The sequence below is a fragment of the Balearica regulorum genome, chromosome 6, assembly GCF_011004875.1.
Source record: "Balearica regulorum gibbericeps isolate bBalReg1 chromosome 6, bBalReg1.pri, whole genome shotgun sequence".
NCBI lineage: Eukaryota > Metazoa > Chordata > Aves > Gruiformes > Gruidae > Balearica > Balearica regulorum.
In genome coordinates, this window is record NC_046189.1 from 41,666,868 (window position 1) to 41,686,818 (window position 19,951).

General features: G+C 49.7%; 1 protein-coding gene across 5 annotated transcripts in view; it reads left to right on the plus strand.

Moving 5' to 3' along the window:
• FMNL2 (formin like 2) overlaps positions 1-19,951 on the plus strand; it is a 148,048-nt gene that overhangs the window by 120,834 nt on the left and 7,263 nt on the right. For all 5 annotated transcript variants that reach the window (XM_075757369.1, XM_075757367.1, XM_075757370.1 and 2 more), the window contains exons 10-24: positions 1,535-1,609; positions 5,518-5,628; positions 6,923-7,072; positions 8,635-8,736; positions 9,795-10,110; positions 10,565-10,768; positions 14,275-14,399; positions 15,045-15,247; positions 16,452-16,686; positions 17,378-17,446; positions 17,615-17,695; positions 17,994-18,123; positions 18,296-18,459; positions 18,714-18,815; positions 19,313-19,411. In XM_075757369.1, the coding sequence (XP_075613484.1) occupies positions 1,535-1,609; positions 5,518-5,628; positions 6,923-7,072; positions 8,635-8,736; positions 9,795-10,110; positions 10,565-10,768; positions 14,275-14,399; positions 15,045-15,247; positions 16,452-16,686; positions 17,378-17,446; positions 17,615-17,695; positions 17,994-18,123; positions 18,296-18,459; positions 18,714-18,815; positions 19,313-19,411 (2,166 nt within the window). The remainder of the gene's footprint in view (positions 1-1,534; positions 1,610-5,517; positions 5,629-6,922; positions 7,073-8,634; positions 8,737-9,794; positions 10,111-10,564; positions 10,769-14,274; positions 14,400-15,044; positions 15,248-16,451; positions 16,687-17,377; positions 17,447-17,614; positions 17,696-17,993; positions 18,124-18,295; positions 18,460-18,713; positions 18,816-19,312; positions 19,412-19,951) is intronic.

Sequence of the window (19,951 nt, forward strand, 5' to 3'; positions counted from 1 at the left end):
TAATTACCGTTCCATGGGTAATTTCACATAACTACTGTGCCAGGAGCTGGCTCTTAGGGAAACAGCAGCTGACATCTCAGGGGTGTGCTGCTTGGAAGCTGGCGGACCCTAACCGGGCAGCCTGGGTGGGAGGTCCCGCTGCTGTCCCCCCTGCTCTGGATCAGGAGCACCCTGCGCTCCTGGGACATTTGGCTAAAATCTGGTTAAGGAAGGAAGGAGCCTCTTGGGCTCCGCGGGTTTTGTTCCTCAGCTGAAGGGAACTTTCAGTCCTCCAGATGACCAGACTCTGCTTTTCAGGACCTTTAAGAGCAAAGCAGCTTCTTTCAGAGGTTCTCCTGTCCCTCTGCAAACAGCAGGCATCTGAGGAGGGGGAAGCTGGGAACAGCGTTGAACACTTCGTGCATGGATGAGCCTACCCAGGCACTTACCGCTTTGTTCAGAGGAGCATGCTTCTGCTCTTCCTGAATTCACTGCTCAGTTTGATGCCAAAATCCAGCAAGCGAGAAGTCAACTCATGGTGCAGGGTATGAGGAGACTCCCAGTGGACTCGCAAACGTGCCAGACCCTCTGCGCTGCCCCCATCACCTCCCATCTGACCGTGCTGGGACGGCTGGGCTCGCTGGGATGACTGGGCTCACTGGGATGACTGGGCTCACTGGGATGACTGGGCTCGCTGGAACAGCTGGGCTCACTGGGACGGCTGGGCTCGGGGCAGCTCCCGTGCACCGGCTCCTGCCCCTACGGGTTAGGTGTTCGGTGTAGTCTGTTCATGCAGGGATAGAAAAAATTAACCCCAAAGGATGCACCACAGGGAGGAGATGCAGTTGCTAAATAGGGAGGACAGGGAAATGGGTGCACCTCCTGGTGCTCACCTCTGCTCCCTTCATCTTCTAACTTACTGTTTTGTGATTTTGGTGTGGATTGCTCTAGATTGTTTGTGTACTGAGAAAAGTAGGACTGAGCCAGAGAAGCTACTAGGAAGTAATAGGATTTAAACAATATCCTGAGACCTGCTTTATCTTAGATCTTATTTCTCCCTCAAGTTGCGTGTGTTTCCTGCCAACACCCCTGTATTACAGCTCTGTAATTCTGACCAGCTGATAGTTACGCCAATGTATTTCACTCCTCATTTAGCCGGTGATAATTTTCTTTTTTTTTTCCTTCCCTGTAATTTGGTCTTCTTCCTAATTACATTAGATTACAGTGGAAAACCAGTCCTGAACTGTGAGAGCGGCCAAGTCTTCCTGTGGCCTAGCCCGGTGCAAGTCTGTCGCTTACGTTTGTACCATCAGTGGGCGTGATTAAATTTTTAGGAGGAAAAGAGATATGAAGAATTATGTGGTAATTGTACCTGACCCCATAGACTTGCACTGCAGGTTCACATATGATTATTCAGCTGAATTTGTCATGAGGAATAATATTTTTAACAAGAGAGGAAACCTGGACGGAGAGGTTTTGAGCAAGCTTTTAAAATGTTTTTAATACTCTCTCTTTCAAGCTGTAGTTTAACAAACACGTGGTGATTCTTTTGTAGGTGTGTGGAGAGAAACAGCGCTTTGAGAAGCTGATGGAGCACTTCCGAAATGAAGACAACAATATAGACTTTATGGTGAGTGCTATTTATCATCAGCGAACTTTGGGTTCAGTATTTACCGTGTCTGGTCCTGCTGTCGTAGCCAGAGATGTATCTGCCTTCTGATCCTTGGCCTAAAATTACCACCATACAATTTTTTTGTATTCCAAACTACATAATATGCGTTTCATTTTTAGCTTCCATTCAATTCCGTTACCTTCAAGAAATGCCTTGTGCCCTAGTGAAGGTAAGAGGAAAGTGGCCTTTTGGTCGCGTGTGCTATTTGGCTGCGGCGCAGCAGCGGCTTCTGCAATATCAAGATGCGCATTCTGTCCGTGTGCCAACATCCTCGGCGTCGCAGACAGGGAAGTGTGGGGGAGACTGGCTGCAGCTGCTGTCTGTCCTTATCTGCTGATAAATATAGCAGTAGTCTGCACCACGTTTGAGTCCTCAATGTGCATATGCATGATTGTTCACCAAAACCACTTCCCCTGGAGCACAACAGAGACGGGCGAGAGAGGAAGCTCTGGCTGGCACCCACAGACACCAGCCCCAGCTTGCACGTTGGCAGTACGTGAAAGGCAGAGGTCGTGACAGTAAGGATGAGCTAGCCCGTTGTCTGTCCAATATCAAAAATACTTCTGCATCCATTTCTTTAAAAACTGCGGCAAGTGAGTGCTTGTGTCAGAAGTCTGAGAAATTTTTAATTACAAACCGACACGGTCAGCGCAGTCTCCTTGCACTGCCTGTGCCCAGTGCCGTGGATCTGAGGCCAGAGCAGAGCAGGAGGGCTTCCCGCCTGGTCGCACCGGCCCTTCTGCTGAGGCCTCTGCTGAGCGTCTGTGACACTTTATGCTGTTTCAGTGCTGAGCTTTGGGTTAAAGATCTCCTCCTGCCAGGAATGAGGTGTTAAGCACCCGGTGTGCTGTTTCTTACAGGCTGGGAGCACGCGGGTGTCAGTGGCTTGCAGCCCTGATGGCCAGGCCAGGCTCGCACCCATGAGTGGGCAGCAGAATAGGAAGGAGGTGGTGTTTGTGAGATAGGATGGCCTCTTTCTTCTATTTAAAAAGAAAAAAAAAACCCCACCTTACAGCGATTCCTGCAATTTTACTCAAGTTAGCAAGCTGCTCTCGGTGACTCTCTGACATGTTACAGTTGGTTTTGTTCCTTATTACTGCAGTCCCAGTAAGGACATGGTGGCGGTCACAGTATACATTAAGTATTCTCAGATGTACATACAGTTTAGTCTGTAATTTAACAGAAAGATTTGTCAGTTCTCAACACCCGACTCTTAGTTAATTTTTCCCCTGCTCACAGGGAGTGGTATTTGTATTTGGGGAGCAGGAGAGTAGCACAGCTTAGCACAGCCTGGAAGAAAGACGGTGCTTGCTGCGAGCTGCGGGATTTGTCCACTGTTTTAAAAACGATAATCATTCCTCATCTTTATTTAAGATATGAAATGGTGTATTGTAAGGATGTAAGAGGGAATATGCATGTGTGCGTCCGTACACGCCTGGTGAGCTGCGAATATTCAGCATCCATCTGGATGGCCTGTAAGAAACTCCCTGGATCTGTCAGGCCGTAGGTTGAAGGTAGTGGTGAAATTTACTTGAAAAAGGATAAATACTTTTTTTTTTTCAGGACTTGCCCAAATACTAATAAAATCTGCATCTTTGGGGTGCTTCCACCAGCTAAGGGCTTGACTTTGTGACAAGCCTACACCTAGAAGAGAGAGCTCATGATGAACGATTTGGCAGATCCACTCGTTGTTGTCACCGCCTGGCCCTAACGAGCTCCGCGTGCTGCTGCGAGCGCTGGCCGATGAGCGGGGAGCACCGCCGGCCTCTGCCCGCCGGCATCGCTGCGGTACCGGCGCTGCCGCAGCCTGCGGGTTGCACTAGGGTTTGCCCAGGGCAGCCATCGCTCCTTTCCGCAGGACGGGATAAAAAGGGTGCCGGAGGCTCCAGGACGTAACGTTACAGCTCGAGTAATTGAAGGAGTTGCAACGACTGAACATAAACAAAGAGCTATTCCTGCAGGACCTGGCTTTCACGCTGCCCTAAATGGAGAAGGCGAGAGCTGTCTGGGAAGCTGGAGCTGGAAGGGGCCGCGGTTAATGGCATGGATCAACAGGGAGGAAAAAGCTACAAAAAGGCAAAAATATTTTAGAGAAGGTTCCTGCTGTTGACATTGACTTACTTCATTTTAAAAGCAACTTTCTTAGATTAGCTTTATTTGACTTGATGAATTCCTTAGTTGTGTATGTAAGGATCTGAGAAAGGAAATGAGAATTTGGCCCTAACGTTGCGAGAGCCAGTGCAAGTATAACAAAAGCGCTTTTGAAATAGGTGAGTTGGGCTCTGGGTCATATGTCAGGACAGCAGGGTTCAGCTGGCGAGGGCCAGTACCGGCACAAGGAGGAACCAGGGTTCGCGACAGGAGCTGGAAAGCGTCCTGCAAAGTCTCGAAACCTGAAGTTAGGTTTCCAACTGCATGGACTGGGTTGTTCATGTAAGAGACGAGTACACACTGAGAGGTGGGGGTGAGGAGCCATCCCAGGAGCTCCTAACCAAGTCTTTAGACCATCTTCCTTCTTCCCTTCCTTGGGGCTATCCCTGTTACCAGTCTCACAACTTTGCATGATGAGGGTTAAAGTCATTTTGGAAACAGAGTGGTTAAAGCCGGTCAGGGTCTACATGGGAAGATGCAGCTGAAAGGTTTTGGCTGACCTTTGTTGTGTCCCTGTGGTCCTGGTTCCTCCAAAGCTGGGCAGTACTGGGCTGTTCAGCTGGGAAAGTTTTTACGGCAGCTTTGCGGCTGCTGGGAGCTCCGGCTGGAAGGAACAGCCTGGGGCATCCCAGCCAGACCTGTGGTCAAAGGCCACCACCGTGCAGCAGATGCCTGCCCATGAGTTTATCCTCTGGGCCCTATAACAGATCACAGAGAATCGGCCCAATTCCCTGGGGCAAACTGGTGACCCAAACAAAATGACCCAGAGACGTGGGTCTCCTGGAGGCTTTTCCTGCAGGTAAAATCAGGTTGCTTCGATTGTTTCTTCCCAGGTTCATTCTAGAAATCGGGAAGTCTCTCAGTAGATGTCGAGAAGCTGGTGTTACCCCTGCTGCAGTGTGGCCAGCAGGATAGGGTTGTGCCCTTGAGAAGCCCGGCAAGGACTAGGCAAACCCTCTCTTAAAGCAGCTCAGAGGGTGACAGCCATGATCATCTGGGAGCTGAAGGAGGGCTGGGGATACTTGTGCAGAGCAGGATTTGGCCGTGCCTTACATTCAAATAAAGGGCAAGCATTTTGGGGTCTGCAGCCCGATTCCTGCCGCTCTGCAGGAGGTTTCCCTCCTTCCACTCACAACCCGCTTTGCTCAAGAGCCTTTTCCTTTTCTTCACTGTGCTTGGACGCATTTGGGTGCCAACCCGTGTGATCTGGTCCCTTGTTCAGTTACCAAACCACAGCTTTGGAAATATGCTTTCTGCAAACAACAAGGCGCCTTTTGTGAAAGTCCCATTTCCTAAGCTAGGGGTTCCAGTTGCAAAATTAATCTCACTTTTACAGGCCGTTTCAGAAACAGCATTGTTTTCTTAAGAGCTTGTGTGCTTGTATGATGTCTGGCCGTGCGAGCTGGCATGGAAAGCATTCACCGGCACGCAGTAAAGGTAGACTCTGCAGACATGACTTAATTTCTGGAACCCGCGTTTGCCTTTATCGCAGCAGACAAACACCCCGTAAGCCCAAATCCAGCACCGGCTTGGAAAAAAGCTGCGGAGTAGAGGATCGCACTTTCCCCTCGTATTAACCGCAAGGAAATGTGGTCATTCGCCATGTCTGACCCCCGAGGCCCCAGGAGAGCCCGCTCCGACCCTGGGGCTTTCGAGGGGCAGCCGGGGCCACGCCATGGCCTGCCACCTCTGATGTGCAGCTCTTCTCCTTCCAGGTGGCCTGCATGCAGTTCATCAACATCGTTGTCCACTCAGTGGAGGACATGAACTTCAGGGTCCACCTGCAGTACGAATTTACCAAGCTTGGCCTGGACGAGTACCTGGACGTGAGTACTGCCCGGGTCTCCTCCGCCCCGCAGCGGGGGTCTGCACTCCCGACAGGGCTGAGCTCGGCGTGGAGCTGCGGGCTGGGCCCACCTGCGGCCGTGGAGGGTCCGCGCCACATTCCCCAGTGCCACCGCTGCCCAGCCCAGCCTGAAACCTCCTCAAACCCCCTCCCCGAGAGCTTTCGGCAGGGCAGAGCAGGGTTGTCTCATGGTCTCCGCTAAAAATGCAGTGCCGTGGCCGCTGGCTGGGGGCCGTGGCCTGGAGCCACCCCTGCAGAAGGAAAATCAGCTGCAACTAACTGCAATTACAGGCTGGGAGCTAAATTTGTAGCTTTGCATTATAACAAAGGGAGGATGAACCGCAGTCGTCCTCGCCCACGCCACGTCCCTGACCTCTGGCCACGGGCTGCAGGCCTCGTGTCAGCCCCAGCTCAGGTGCCGCCATGGCCCCCTCCACCTCTGTGTGAAAAATCCTCCTTTGAGTTTTCTCCTGACAGCCAGGCGTTTTCTGGCATCCTGTGGGAAATGCTCTCTCTCAGAAGAAAGCTGCTTTTATATTTCCCCTTTTGTCTTTTTCTCTCTCTCCCTGTCCCCGCCCTTGGGAGCACACACACAGAACACTGCTTGTGTTGATGAGGGGTTGATTTGTCCCTGCTGACTTCTGCAGAGAGGTTTTTTGCTGTCTGCGAGAAGTATTTGTACATGGCGACACCGAGCACGGGTCTGTTTGGGGTCCCAGGGTGGCACAAACCCTGCAGTACCCAGGAACAGGCAGGGCAGTTCAAAGCGTGCTCTGATGTTATCTCTGGAGATAAAGCACGCTCGTTTTGAACACGGCAAACCCGGCGTGAGGTCAGCGAGAGCAAGCAGAGGGTTTGCTCCGCACCACGCAGCTGCTTCGAACCCAAACGCAAGCGATGGCCTCACCTCTGCCTGCCGGCCACCGAGCGGGCAGCCACCGTGGGCAGCAGCAGGGCCAGTGCCGGCCGCCCGCCTCGCTGGGCTCGCACCGTCCCAGGGCTGGTGGTGGATTCAGAGCTTGCCACGGTCAAGGAGCAAGCACGGAGGAAAGCAGTAATATTCTCTGTAGTAACAGAAAATAAGATGCTGCTTAGCTTTGAAAGCTCTGGAGGTTTAGTCTTCCAAAATGACTGTTTATCGCTCCTGACCCCAGCTAACGTTAAAGTGCGCAGTGTTTTCCCACCGCTCTCCCCACCCCGCTTCCTACCTGCGGCCCCCTTGCTGCGAAGGGCCGGCGGTGCTGAGTGACACCCTTCTCTTCTTGGGTTTGCAGAAACTGAAACACACGGAGAGCGACAAACTGCAGGTGCAAATTCAAGCTTACCTGGATAACGTTTTCGATGTGGGGGCTTTACTGGAGGATGCCGAAACCAAGAATGCAGCCCTGGAAAGAGTTGAAGAACTGGAAGAAAACATTTCCCATGTTAGTACCATGCTTTGTCACCTTTGTCTCTGAAGTAGTTCAGAGCCCACTCTGCGCAGGGGCTTCACTACTGCCCATTTTGGAGGTGGAAGCGCAGGCGCAGTGGGGCTACAGCCTTTGGGGTGAGGGTCACTTAGAAAAAGCCTTGGGACTACTGTGCTTTGGGATTGGGGGAATGATCAGATATTTGGCAAATGAAGGAATTTGGGAGATCTCAGGCAGGTGAACTTCCTGGGTGCTTTCGTGCTATATTTTGAACCTCATATTCTCCATGTTTTAGTTAACGGGTGCTCCACTTACTACAAAGGTTTATTCATAAGCTGTTTATTGACCTGATGAGAAAATATCTTATTCTGTCGTTTTAGTTACTCTCCTATCTGACACAACCTCCAGCTCCTTACAAAGGAGTTGCATTGCTTTGGTAATGTGGGGCTTGACATTAAAGAGAGGTAAGGGACTGAAAATTAGTGCTGTGCAGACATTTAGGGTTTGCTCACGGCTTTTCTGCCCCGTACCTTGGTGTCAGGTACTTTAGTCCGGAAAACTTGGCTTGGCTGTTGTAAATTTAAAGTGTTTTCCATACTTAAAAAAAAAATCACAAAAGGGTCATTCTGTCACCATTCCTATATGGCCATCACTTAGAATAAATACATTCTTAAACCAACTTGCTGTGTAGTATTTGTGCCCCCAAGGTTGTCTTCTGCTAGAGAAAAGTGATTCAGTCGAAATGGCATTTTTTGCTTTATAGATCTACTCCTTTTAGCTGTTTGGAAACTTAATGGTTTACTCTGGTGGCAAATTTTTAACAGCTTGCTTCTGATCTCGTTACATAAACTAGACTCATCCCAGGAGTCCGGACATTATTTTCTGTCATGTGTTGACAGAAATATTAATAATAGAATTGCAGAAGTTTTATCTCAAAAACACAGCAACCGGTGCCACCTCACCACCTCTGCAGCCTTGCTTGAGTTGGCGTCAGTGGTGGTGGTGGTGGTGGAAAAAGCCAACAAGAACAGTGTGGCTTTCAGATCCCAGGTTTGTGGGGCTGGCAAAAGATAAAAATAAATCAAAAGACAATGGAGGAAAAAAGAAAAAAACCTCTTTTATTCATTACGCATCAAATTAGCCTCATTGTGAGAGGTGATATTTATAGGTTCCACCACTAGAGCATCCATTGGTTTTGCAACAGTGCTGTTGTGGTGCTCTGTGGGGTGTTTGGGTTTCAGATCAGACTTAGCGTGTATGAGAATAATTGCGTTTCAAGTGCTTTATTGTAGAGTAGGCTCTCTTAGCTGGACAGGTTCATAGCTACAGTCCGGCCAGGTTACCTGCTGGTCATAGCTGAGGGATAACACTCATCATCAGAGGGACCTTCAGTGGGGCACTTGGTGCCCCCCCCGATCACACGCAGGAACCCTCTCTCTTTCCAAAGAAAGACTTCAGGGTTGGGTGGAATATCAGTAATTTATCATGTACCACTGCTCCAACAAGTGTTCCTGGCATTTTGGTTGAGAACACTACTTTTATCCAATTTTATAATCTACTACTCTCTTCAATAATAGTTATCAGAAAAACTCCAAGATACGGAGAACGAAGCCATGGCAAAGATTGTGGAACTGGAAAAACAACTTATGCAAAGAAACAAAGAACTGGATGTGATTCGGGTAAGTGGGATGGGAAGCTCTGGCTGGGTGCTACGCTTCAGGGGAGCAATCTCCTGTGCGCTTTGTGTTTGGGAGGTAATGAGTTCTGTTACCTTCCTAACTGACTTCTGTTAGCTTCCTCATTTTGAACCTAGGACAGATTTCAAGTAGAATTACTAGTCTGTGTGCTAAAAGATGGACACAAAACTCTCTGTGCCAGCAAGTCAGTGAGTGAGGCAGGTACCTCTTATTGCTCAGGTCTGTAGCATTTCTGTTGGGAGTTTTGCACATGTGGCTGGCTGCGGAGAGGTGTTGGAGGTGGACCTGGAGTCCTTCAGGAGTAAGTGCCCTGTGTCTGTGCTGTCAAGTGCAGCCAGCTTCCTGTGCACAATCCAGACTTCTTATGTCTTGGTGTACAAACTTAGTAACAAAAATTATTAATATAATATTAACTAACTACAGCCTGAATGTCATCCCAAAGCGTGGTGTTTCTAGGGTTGCTTCTGTGGGTCTGTGCTTGCAGGTACAATCTCCCCTCTAGATCAGGAGCTTTGTTCCTCCTTCCCTTTATGAGCCAATGTCTGCTCATAGGTGGAACAACGAGCAAGGTGTCAGATGATCTGTTGAAGTCGAATTCGAGGTAGCATACCTACACTACGTATTTAAGACTAGCAAAAGAAATGAGAGGCATCACGACAAAGTGATGGAGAGAAATTGTGCACCCCCGGGTGTTGGCGCCCATAGGTGAGATTTCTCCCAGGACTCAGTACTATGCACAGCCTTGCTGCTGCCTTGGGAAAAACACAAAATCATAAAATCTTAGAAGCATAGAATGGTTTGGTTTGGAAGGGACCTCAAAGATCATCTCGTTTCAACCCCCTGCCATGGGCGGGGACACACTCCACTAGCCCACATTGCCCAAATGAGTTCTTCCTCACTAATGCAGACGTACGGTTTGCATCAGAGCTCGTTGTTAGTGCCTGGCGCGGTGACCATCCTGTGTCAGGCTGTTCTTCTGTTTCTGGTATTGGTATTCTGTCAATACAAATGCAAATTTCTCATTTGTGCGGCACTCTCAGGAAATCTACAAAGATGCAAATACCCAAGTCCACACCCTGAGAAAAATGGTGAAAGAAAAAGAAGAAGCCATCCAGCGACAGTCAACGCTGGAGAAAAAGATCCATGAACTGGAGAAGCAGGGAACCATTAAGATCCAGAAGAAAGGTGATGGGGACATCTCTATTCTTCCTGTTGCTCTGGCCTCTGGGATGGTGCCGGCAGGGTCAGAGGCTGCGGCTGGCACATGTGTCGCACCGGTTGCTGGAGCTGCATCTTCAGTACCATTGCCACCACCTCCACCGCCATTACCCGCCTTAGCTGTGGCATCTGAGGCAGGTAAGAAGCATTCTGTCCCAGGAGGTGGGCTGGCCAGGAGCCAGAGGTGCAGTTTGTTGTGCTGGGGACGGGCACAGCAGCCTGACGCTGACAAAACCACCTTCAGTGGTGACGAGGCTGCAGGTCATGGCACCTTGGAGCAGCCGAGGATGCTGAGGTCCCCCAGCCATGTTTGCATTCTCACTCCCTGGGTGGTTCCCGTGTTTGTCTCATCCCTTTCTGAGCCCTTTGGTTGATAGGAAGTAATACTAGCATCTTTCATTAGAGTAGTTTCCTCCTGTGTTAATACACTGAAGTACTCTGATGAAGGGTCCAACAAATGCTTGGGCCGGTATAGTGGTGGAAAAGAGATGTATAGTGGGGGACAAGGTGGATATTGTGTTGTTTTCTGTGGGTGCTTGTGATATTTCAACCCGTGTTCATGGTAGTACTTTGTTTTTCCTTCATTTCATAGTGCAAAATGGTCCTGTGTCAGTGTCAATGCCGCCTCCACCGCCGCCTCCACCACCACCTCCACCTCCGCCGCCGCCACCTCCTCTCCCAGGTCCAGCTTTGGAGACGGCTCCTGCGGCTCCGCTGCCCCCACCACCTCCACCATCAGCACCCCCTCTGCCTGGGACGGCCTCTCCCACCGTGGTGTTCAACTCAGGGCTTGCAGGTAAGCCGCCCGTGTGTCTCCCCAGCATGCTGTGGGTTGCTGGCAAAGTAAGCAAGGGCAGGGGCAGGGCACATCGGCTAGAGTGTACAGGGTACCGAGATGGGACTTTGTAAATCACCTAAATAATACCCGTTACCTCTTACTGGTATGATACTTAGAGGGGTTAATAAAAGGAAAGAGCATTTATGAACCGAACGGTTTTGGTTTTGTCTGGAAGAGATGGCTTCTCCAGTGAAACTAAAGCTATTGCCAAAAATATTTTTCAAATATGATCATTTTTGGCTTTAAGCAAACAAAATACGGTTTTGAAAGAAACACAAAGCTTCATGGTTTTGATTTCTGAGGACTTGAAGAAATATCTGTGCAAAAAAATGGCAAACTTTTTGTAAATTTTTTGGAAGGAATAGAAATTTACTGACAGTCTTTAATCATGTTTTTATGCACTCTGACATATGCCAAGCAAGTAAATGCTAACTGGTATCACACTGCTCCCCCCCAGGAAATCTCAAGAGCACGATATGAGTCTAGAAAGAGAAACCGAGGAGCTCTGATTAATAACTTTTCTTTTGAAAACTGATTAAGTATTCCAGCCTTCTTCTGAAAGCGAAGAGCATCATGGAACTAGAGGGTCCCAGGGCGTATTAAAAAAAACAAAAAAAAAGCACAAAAGGCGCGACACAGCTGAGGTTGGGGCTGCTCCCTCCGCGGTGGGTTCTGCAGAGCAGAGCGGCAGGGTGCTGTGCTGGATGCGGCCGCGGCGGTGCTCAGGGGGCTGCCGGGGGCTGTGCCGCCAGGTGCCCAGACACCGCGCCATAGCCTGGCATCCTTGCGGTGTGGTTTGGGGACAGGAGGAGCGGAGCGGAGCAAGCACTGCTTCCACGCGTGGTTCCTCTGAGCTGCACTGACAGCAGGGGCAAGCCCCCGCAGCCGAGCACCCGTAGGTGCTGGGGTGAGATGCCCGAAGGCAGGTGGGATGGATATTTTCTTCTTCAGTGGGTTAAGAGAGGGAAGGAGAGGGAGAGTGCCTTTTCTTGATACAGTGGCTGCACAGAAAGGAGCGTTTGTCAGGGCAGGAGCCTTCTGGGTCAGAGAGGAGTCGGTGAAATAACGAATTTTGCTTTTCTGACCATTGCTAACATTTTTTTCTCTGTTCTTTCTGCTTCCTGATAAGACGGGCCAATCAAGCTCTTCTGTAGGTTGCTTTCTGCTAAGTATTTACCCACCTCCCCACATTTCCCTCTGTGCTGTGCCTGTGTGTGTGCCCGTGGGGAGGCGGTGGGGACGGGGGAGGCTCCGGTTGCTGGCCGGAGCCGGAGCGGGAGCATGCAGTAGCTTGGGGGATGCTGCCGACCATCAGGATTCGGCACCCGGGAGGCCCTGATTCAGCAAAGCACTTCAGCAAGTAATTAAGACATGTGGTTTCTTTTGAGCTGTCCTCGAGCCATGCTCTCGGCACTGGTCACGTCGAGGACAGGCTTGTCCTAAAGGGGCCAAGCGTTGAGCTGCAGCGGCTTTCGCCGGCTGCGAGTACCCTCGGTGGGCTCTGGTTCCCAGCCATGACCGCGTCCCCGCTGCGCTGCTGGCAGCGGCACGAGGCCCGGGGACGTCACCTTGCCAGGGCTCTGTAATGGAGGAGGAAGGGAAATGTTAAGAGATTTTGATTAGCTACATCAGGAACTGGCCCATGAGGCAGTTAGCTTCCTCTCCTGTCCTGAAATAACCCAGGAGCACTTGATAATCTATTCTAATGTATGCGCATGTGGTTTTTTCATGGGTGTTTCAGATGGAAAAAGCTCTTTCTTTTTTTTTATTTTAGGAATTATTTTGAAGTAACCACATGAATTAAGCAGAGAGTAAAACCATTTAGTTTAGATGAGCAGAAGTTGATCATGTGTGTTCATGTCTTCCAGTTGGATAAATATAATTCTCAGAATACACAGCTGAATATTGTGTATGTTCCCTGTTATTCACTTTACGGTTCTTTGTTGCATGCAACTGCTCTTGCCAGTAATTTATTCTTTGTGATGTCCCTGCAAAATGAGCACGACAGTGAAAGGGACGTGGATGCACAACTCGACTCTTGTTTTAAAAATGGAATGACAAAGCGAGAGAAATGTTTTCAGCATTCCCCCAGCTCCGGTGCACAACAGGACTGTCCCCTGAAACAGGTCGTCTCTATCCTGGCAAAAACATACATACAGAATTGTTAGGGGGAAATAAAATAATTATTTGCTAAGTGCTTTGTGACCTGGGAACCCGGCTATCTTCTGAAACCGAGGGGAAAACATCTAGCCTCTCTACAGAGCATCGAATATTTAGCAAGATTGCTGCTGCTACGCATGCAGGGCAGGCAGGAGTCAGGAGCAAACACTGGACAGAACTAAACCGCGCGTGACCCATCCTCGGCTGGGGGGAGCGGTGAATCTGCATGGGTGTGCTGTGGGGCCGAGCGTCCTGGAGCGGGGGCTGAGCCCTGCATGCCTCTGCCAGTGGCCCCCACTGCGGGCTGAATGGCTTTTCTCCAGCACTGGAGAGGAAGGACCAGGGTTTCTGTTTCATGTTTGCAGCTTGGAAAGAAACCGTTTATTTTCTAAGTAATTCGGGAGCCAGACGTTGATTGATCACTTTAATGAACATCCTGATTTTGTAGCAGCTAACAACTTCATGTTTACATCAAGATACAAAGAAATGAGATCTGAATTACAGAAATTACTTATGTACCTTCCAGACCTGTTAGGAATAGGAATAGAAAAGTGCTGTTTCCCTTGCTGCAGCATTGCTTCTTCGTGCTGTGTTCACGGATTAACGAGAGTAGTCAGTCTTCATTTTCATAGCCTCTCTGTGTAAGTTACTAAATCCTTTCCTGGTTCTGCACAGTGCAAGAAGATAAAACCTGTTATTTCAGCCATGTTACAGCTCACGTGTGCTGCAGCCCACCCCTTTGCTTTAAAAGAGAAGCCTGGTGCGAAGCAGCACTGCCCCATCGCAGCAGGCAGTGGGAGAGGCCACTCCTATACCAAAACCCTGGGAAAGGGCCTTTTTTGCTTCTTGTCACCTATTCAGCATGGAGTTTTGTGACACCGATCACAGACCAGCTGTGCACCAGCTCACACCAGGGTGGGCTCCGCAGCCAGCAGGACAGAGTTAAATTCGACCACTCTGTCCATTTAAAAATTTAAGAATAGCCTGGGCTTTTAAATCAATCCAGACAACATGCGGTAATAAAGTAAGAATACATTTCCTTAATGAAGTTTTCACAGCCTCTGGCGTTCATTCGGGTTCTGCAGAGGCTGGGCCTGACAGAGCTGAGGGATGGATGAAAACCTCTCAGCACCGTTTGCCTGCCGAGGCAGCGAGATCTTTCCAGGCTTTCCAGTGTGATAATTTAGCTCTGGCCAGTTCTTCCTCCAGTGCTGAAATGCCGACTTGAAAGCTGCAGTCTGGGCACGCGGGGTGTTTTTCAGCAGTTGGGGAATTTGTCATTTCTTCTCCTCTGCTGTCTTTAGCTGTGAAAATCAAGAAGCCGATCAAGACCAAGTTCCGCATGCCGGTCTTCAACTGGGTCGCCCTCAAACCCAACCAGATCAATGGGACGGTCTTCAACGAAATAGATGACGAGAGGATCCTGGAGGTACGAGTGCTGCTTGCTGCCTTCCGCCTCCCACTTCTGTCCCTGACACAAGTGAAACTGGTCTTTGCAGGGATAGCTTGCAGCAGTTATTTTGGCAAACAGCTCATCCAGTGGCCCCTGGTAGCCGGTAAGGTCACCGTGAGCGCCTTGGTTGAGAATTAGGGATGGTAGCTGGTAGTATCGATTATAAAGTGTGCATACTTGGTGTGTGCGTTTGTTTAAAGCAGATCAGCCGAGCTGAGGAAGATGCATTTCTCCCAGCCTAAAATTGCTGGGCGGGTCTGTAGGAGTCAGGCTTGGGTGGGTGCCAGGGGAGGAAGCGTAAAGCAGCAGAGCTGAGCCGAGTACGCAGCTCTTGCGTGCTCCCCACGCCCTGAAGAGGCGCGTGGCTGGGTAAAGCCTGAGCGCTAGCGTGGATATTTTCCTGAACTCGTGAACGTGTATGGGGCTGTCGGGGGTGGAGGCCACGTTTCCCCGTCACTAACTCAGGAGCGCACATTTGTTACCTCCTGCAGCCCCTGATCAAAGTGCTCTGACGTAGTCCCAGCATCACGGGGCTTGGACTGCAGTTCTGGCACGGTATTAGGCAGCGTGGGTTTTAGTGTTTGCTGCGGGGAGGGATAAATCATTTTCTTTCCTTTTTAGGATTTAAATGTGGATGAATTTGAAGAAATATTCAAAACAAAAGCCCAAGGTCCAGCCATTGATCTTACTTCAAGCAAGCAAAAGATAACTCAGAAAGGGCCAAACAAAGTCACATTACTGGATGCCAACAGGGCCAAAAATCTTGCCATTACTTTAAGAAAAGCTGGAAAGACGGCAGATGAAATATGCAAAGCTATTCACGTGTAAGTAAAACACTTGTCAGCAAAGAAATCATGTTTAAGATTTACTGTGATTTTTGTTAAGTGGAATAGTTTTGAAGGGGCAGTTGATGTAAATGTTTTTGCATCTGGAAAAAATCCAGGAGTAAGGATGGAACCTTTCTGAATTCCCAGAAATCAGATTCCCTTGAACTAAAATAAAAAACTTGCAGTTGTATGTCGCTCTATCACTATTTAGGCTTGATAAATTAACACTTCTTTTATTAAAGAAGCTAATTCATGTATATCCACAGTACGCCATTGCATGCTGCACCTCTCATTCTGTTTGCATAGTACTTTCTGCTATAATGAACGCTCAAAAGCCAGAGTGTCAGCAAGAGGCAGCTATTTTAGTGTGCTCCATAAAGCACGACGTCAGTCCAAGCGCACTGGAAGGGTTTGGCATAGAATTAGGTTTATGTAAGGGCCCCGGCAGCGCCAAGCCCAGCGTGATGCAGACGTACCCGAGGTACGCGGCAGACCCCTGCCGCAGGAGTGCAGCGAGGGGCTCGGCTGTGCCCGTCCCGCACCGATACGGACCCTCGCCTGCCGACTCCAGCAGCTCCTGGAGAAGGAGCGCAGGTCTTCCTGCTCCGTGGGGCTGATCCTGAATCCATGCAGAGGCACTTAGCACTCGTGGCCATGACAAACCTCTGCCATTTCTCTGTTAAGGAATATCTTCACAATTTGGATGTCACAGGCGTCACCTTTGGGCTGGTGAGGAGTGTGACCCAAACCTGCTGCAGACTGAGGCAGGTTCAAGCAGTTGGGGGTTACAGGGCTCTGGCCTAATTAAATAAAACTGCTGCTTGCTGCTCCCTGCCTGTCTGCTCTGATAAAGATGAGGTGTGGCCATGGAGGGCTGGGGGCAACAGCCACGGCTTTGGGAGCAGAAACAGGGTGCCCTGCAGCAGCGTTCACAGCAGCACCGTACCCTTGTTCACATCTTCTTGTGCAGAGAGCTCCCCTTGCAGGACCGTGCCCCCCACCGCAGCCAGGGCAACACGAGCAGGAGTGACTTCACAGCTTCCTTACAGCTTCTCATCGCTTTCCTGGCTCAGGCTCGCGCGCAGCTGAGCAGCGGAGGAGGCAGAGCTGCCTTGGGCAGCTCTCTCACTTCCTTCACTTTTCCATCATTTTGTGTAGAGCCTTGTCGTAACACCGCTTCTTCTGGTTTGTTATCACGCAGGTTTGACCTGAAAACGTTGCCGGTGGATTTTGTTGAATGCCTCATGCGGTTCCTGCCCACTGAAAACGAAGTGAAAGTTCTGCGGCTCTACGAGCGGGAAAGGAAACCCATCGAGAACCTGTCCGACGAAGACCGGTTCATGATGCAGTTCAGCAAGATTGAGAGGCTGATGCAGAAGATGACCATCATGGCGTTTATAGGCAACTTTGCAGAAAGCATCCAGATGCTGACGCCGGTGAGTGAGGGACAGCCCCTGGGGACACCGGGGCGCTGCACTGGCTGTGTGGGGATCGGGGCTTCCTGGGGGTTCAGCTTGCGGGGAGCATTGCAGCCACGCGTTGGTGGGGGGCAGCCGGTGAAGCTTCTAGAGATTCTAATTTTTCTAAGACAGAGAGATGGTTTGAGTGTTGTGGGGTGATTGTGAGTTCTCATGGGGACAGGACAAGAAACACTGAAAAAGTGGTTTTTTATATTTCTCTATATTTTCATACATCAGTGACTCCGATGTCCCAGGTGCTGTGTGTATGGCCTGGACTGCTCCATACCGTCCTGTTCCTTTACCCTGTAGAAGTTTAGAACCAGTTTAAATGAAAATCTGGTTGTTTGTATCATCAGGGAAAGGTATTATCAGTGCTGGTCCGTGGGCTCTTTGAAGTGTGTCCCATTCAGCCCGATGCGTCTTTCGCAGCCATAAGGATTGAAATGTAAATACATTTTTACGCGACCACATCTGAGTGTGGTAAATCAGCGGTGCAAATGAATTGTTTGAAATCCTGATGTGTCAGGGCAGGATTAACGTACATGCGAGGGCCCATGGTATGGATGAAAACCAAGAGGAGTTTTTTCAGCATGTGAGTGTTTAGATTTTAATTTTACTCTTGGGTTGGACATGTATTAACCAAAGCTCTTCCTGTGTTTACCTGCAGCAACTTCATGCAATAATAGCTGCATCTGTCTCAATAAAGTCATCCCAAAAGCTCAAGAAAATACTGGAGGTGGGTCTGATTTTAGATATGTTCGATAGCTCGGCCACTCACTGGTGCATCCCCTTATGTGTATGGAAACTGTACCTGGATGCTGACGTACCAGCTCTCCTTCCAGAAGTTTCTAAAGCATCCTGCATTTGTCCTCCATTCATGCTCTGCTCTGTTTCATCCTGGCAGATAATCTTGGCTCTTGGAAACTACATGAACAGCAGTAAGCGAGGGGCCGTATATGGATTTAAACTACAGAGCTTAGACCTGGTAAGTAAACCGGAGGTGCCGAGGGCAGTGCCTTGTAGGGACGCAGGGGAAAATGCATTTCATGAAGATGGTGAGTGGTTGCTGGTGGAGTTTGCTTTGCTTATCATCGTTTTGGGGGGGCCCCTTAGAAGGCCACACATCTTCAGAGGCTTCACAAACCACAGCTTGAAAACCACCTGCTAAACACTTAAATGAGTTTTTACGGCCGTCCCTATCTGATGGAGAAGCACTGGTGGAGTCACTTTGCTTCGAGCCTGCTGCATCTCCACCCAGCGATCTCTTTGCCTTTTCTCCCCAGCTCCTAGAAACAAAGTCAACAGACCGAAAGCAGACCCTGCTGCACTATATTTCAAACGTGGTCAAGGAGAAGTACCAGCACGTATCCCTCTTTTACAACGAACTTCATTACGTGGAAAAGGCTGCTGCAGGTACGGTTACGCTCCTGCGCCTGGCCAGCGGTGGTGGCACGCATGGCATGCAAGAGACTTACAGCACACCATGCATGGGCTGTGGGGGCTCTTGCGGTGGGGAATTGTTCAAGCTGCAGGTTCAGGCATTTGCACAGCAGGAGCGATGCAGCATTTTTGTTTTATTTCCTAGTGTCTCTTGAAAACGTCCTCTTGGACGTGAAGGAGCTGCAGAGGGGCCTGGATCTGACGAAGCGCGAGTACACCATGCATGACCACAACACGATGCTGAAGGAGTTCATTCAGAACAACGAAGGGAAGCTAAAGAAACTGCAGGATGATGCCAAAATAGCCCAGGTATTTCTTTATTCTCAGGTGTGAGTGGCACATGTCACTGCGAAGGGCGTGCTTTATAGACACAGTGGGGAGGAGAAGGTGCAGCAGTGTTGTGTATTTGTTCGCGAATTCAAGAGCTCCATGTAGACCTGCTGGTCTGAGCCAAGGGTTTCACACGCAGATGAAATCTAGAGCCTTTACCCCGAATACTGCAGTAATGGACGGTGAGTTTATCTTGAAATATGTGCAATGCAGTAAATCTGGGCTTTTTGTAGGATGCCTTTGATGATGCTGTGAAGTACTTCGGGGAGAATCCCAAGACGACACCCCCCTCGGTCTTTTTCCCAGTGTTTGTCCGGTTTGTGAAGGCCTACAAGGTAAGCAGGGGCATCGTCCTCTTCTCTTCTGCCCATCTGAACCCAGTGCGGTACTGGGGTGGCTTGAGGCTCCCACCAAAACACCTCGGGGCTCCCTCTAGCTTTGGCACGATGTGAGCCATCCTCAACAGTACGGCAACACCAGCCCGGGGCAGCACAAATAGCTCTTTTGGGATTATTTTCAGGGCTGAAAGACAGCACGGCTGTCTGAGATGCTGGAGGGATCCTCAGAAATTGAATGTCTGGGCAGCGGCAGCTCACACCTTTCACCCTGAATACGTGGCTTTGGGGACTGGGAGAGGACGGTTGGGGCCACCCAGGAAGGTCTCTCCCAACCCAGTTTTTCAGACTGTGTTCAGAGGCGGCTGAACTGCTACACCTCATCTTGCTTCCTTGGAAAGCCCCTTGGTGGCAAGTGATAGCGTTACTCACTTGTAATATTTAGGTTCCCTGTAGCAATTGGAAGCTATAACTTGTGCTTTTTTTGTGATAAATAGCAAGCGGAAGAAGAGAATGAGTTGAGAAAAAAGCAGGAACAAGCCTTAATGGAAAAACTTATGGAGCAAGAAGCTTTGATGGAGCAACAGGACCAAAAGGTACGAAACACATACATCTCATGGGCAGGAGCTATCATGTTCCTGGGTTCTCCATGGCAGTTCAGAAACCTCAGCTCTGTGTAAGAACTTCAGTTGTCCAACTCAGAGTTGCCTCTCAGTAGAGTTGCTGGTAGTTTTGTCCTTATGGGGAGAGAACCAAAATAAGCTAAAACAATACGAGTGTATGGTTCTGCTACTGTGAGGTCTGCAAAATTAAGAAAAACAGCAGAGACAGAAAGTCATCTTGCCCACATTGCCATCAGCTAAACTTTGTCCTGCTCTGGCCTTGTATCTGTTAAAAGCTCCTGGGCGTTCAGCGTGCAGAGCCTCCCATCGCTGAGGGACAAAGAACGATTGTCCCCAGACCCTTCTGTGTCGGAGCATGCAGCAGGACTGAGCCCCACATTACTGTTCTATAGGAATTTTCCTGACCCGTTTTTTTTTTTTTTTTCTGAGGTAACAGTTCAGATTTGCTGGAGAAAGTTTCCCATGGCTCTAAACCAGCCACTCTGTGGGCTGGTGCCACTTCCCACAGCTGCT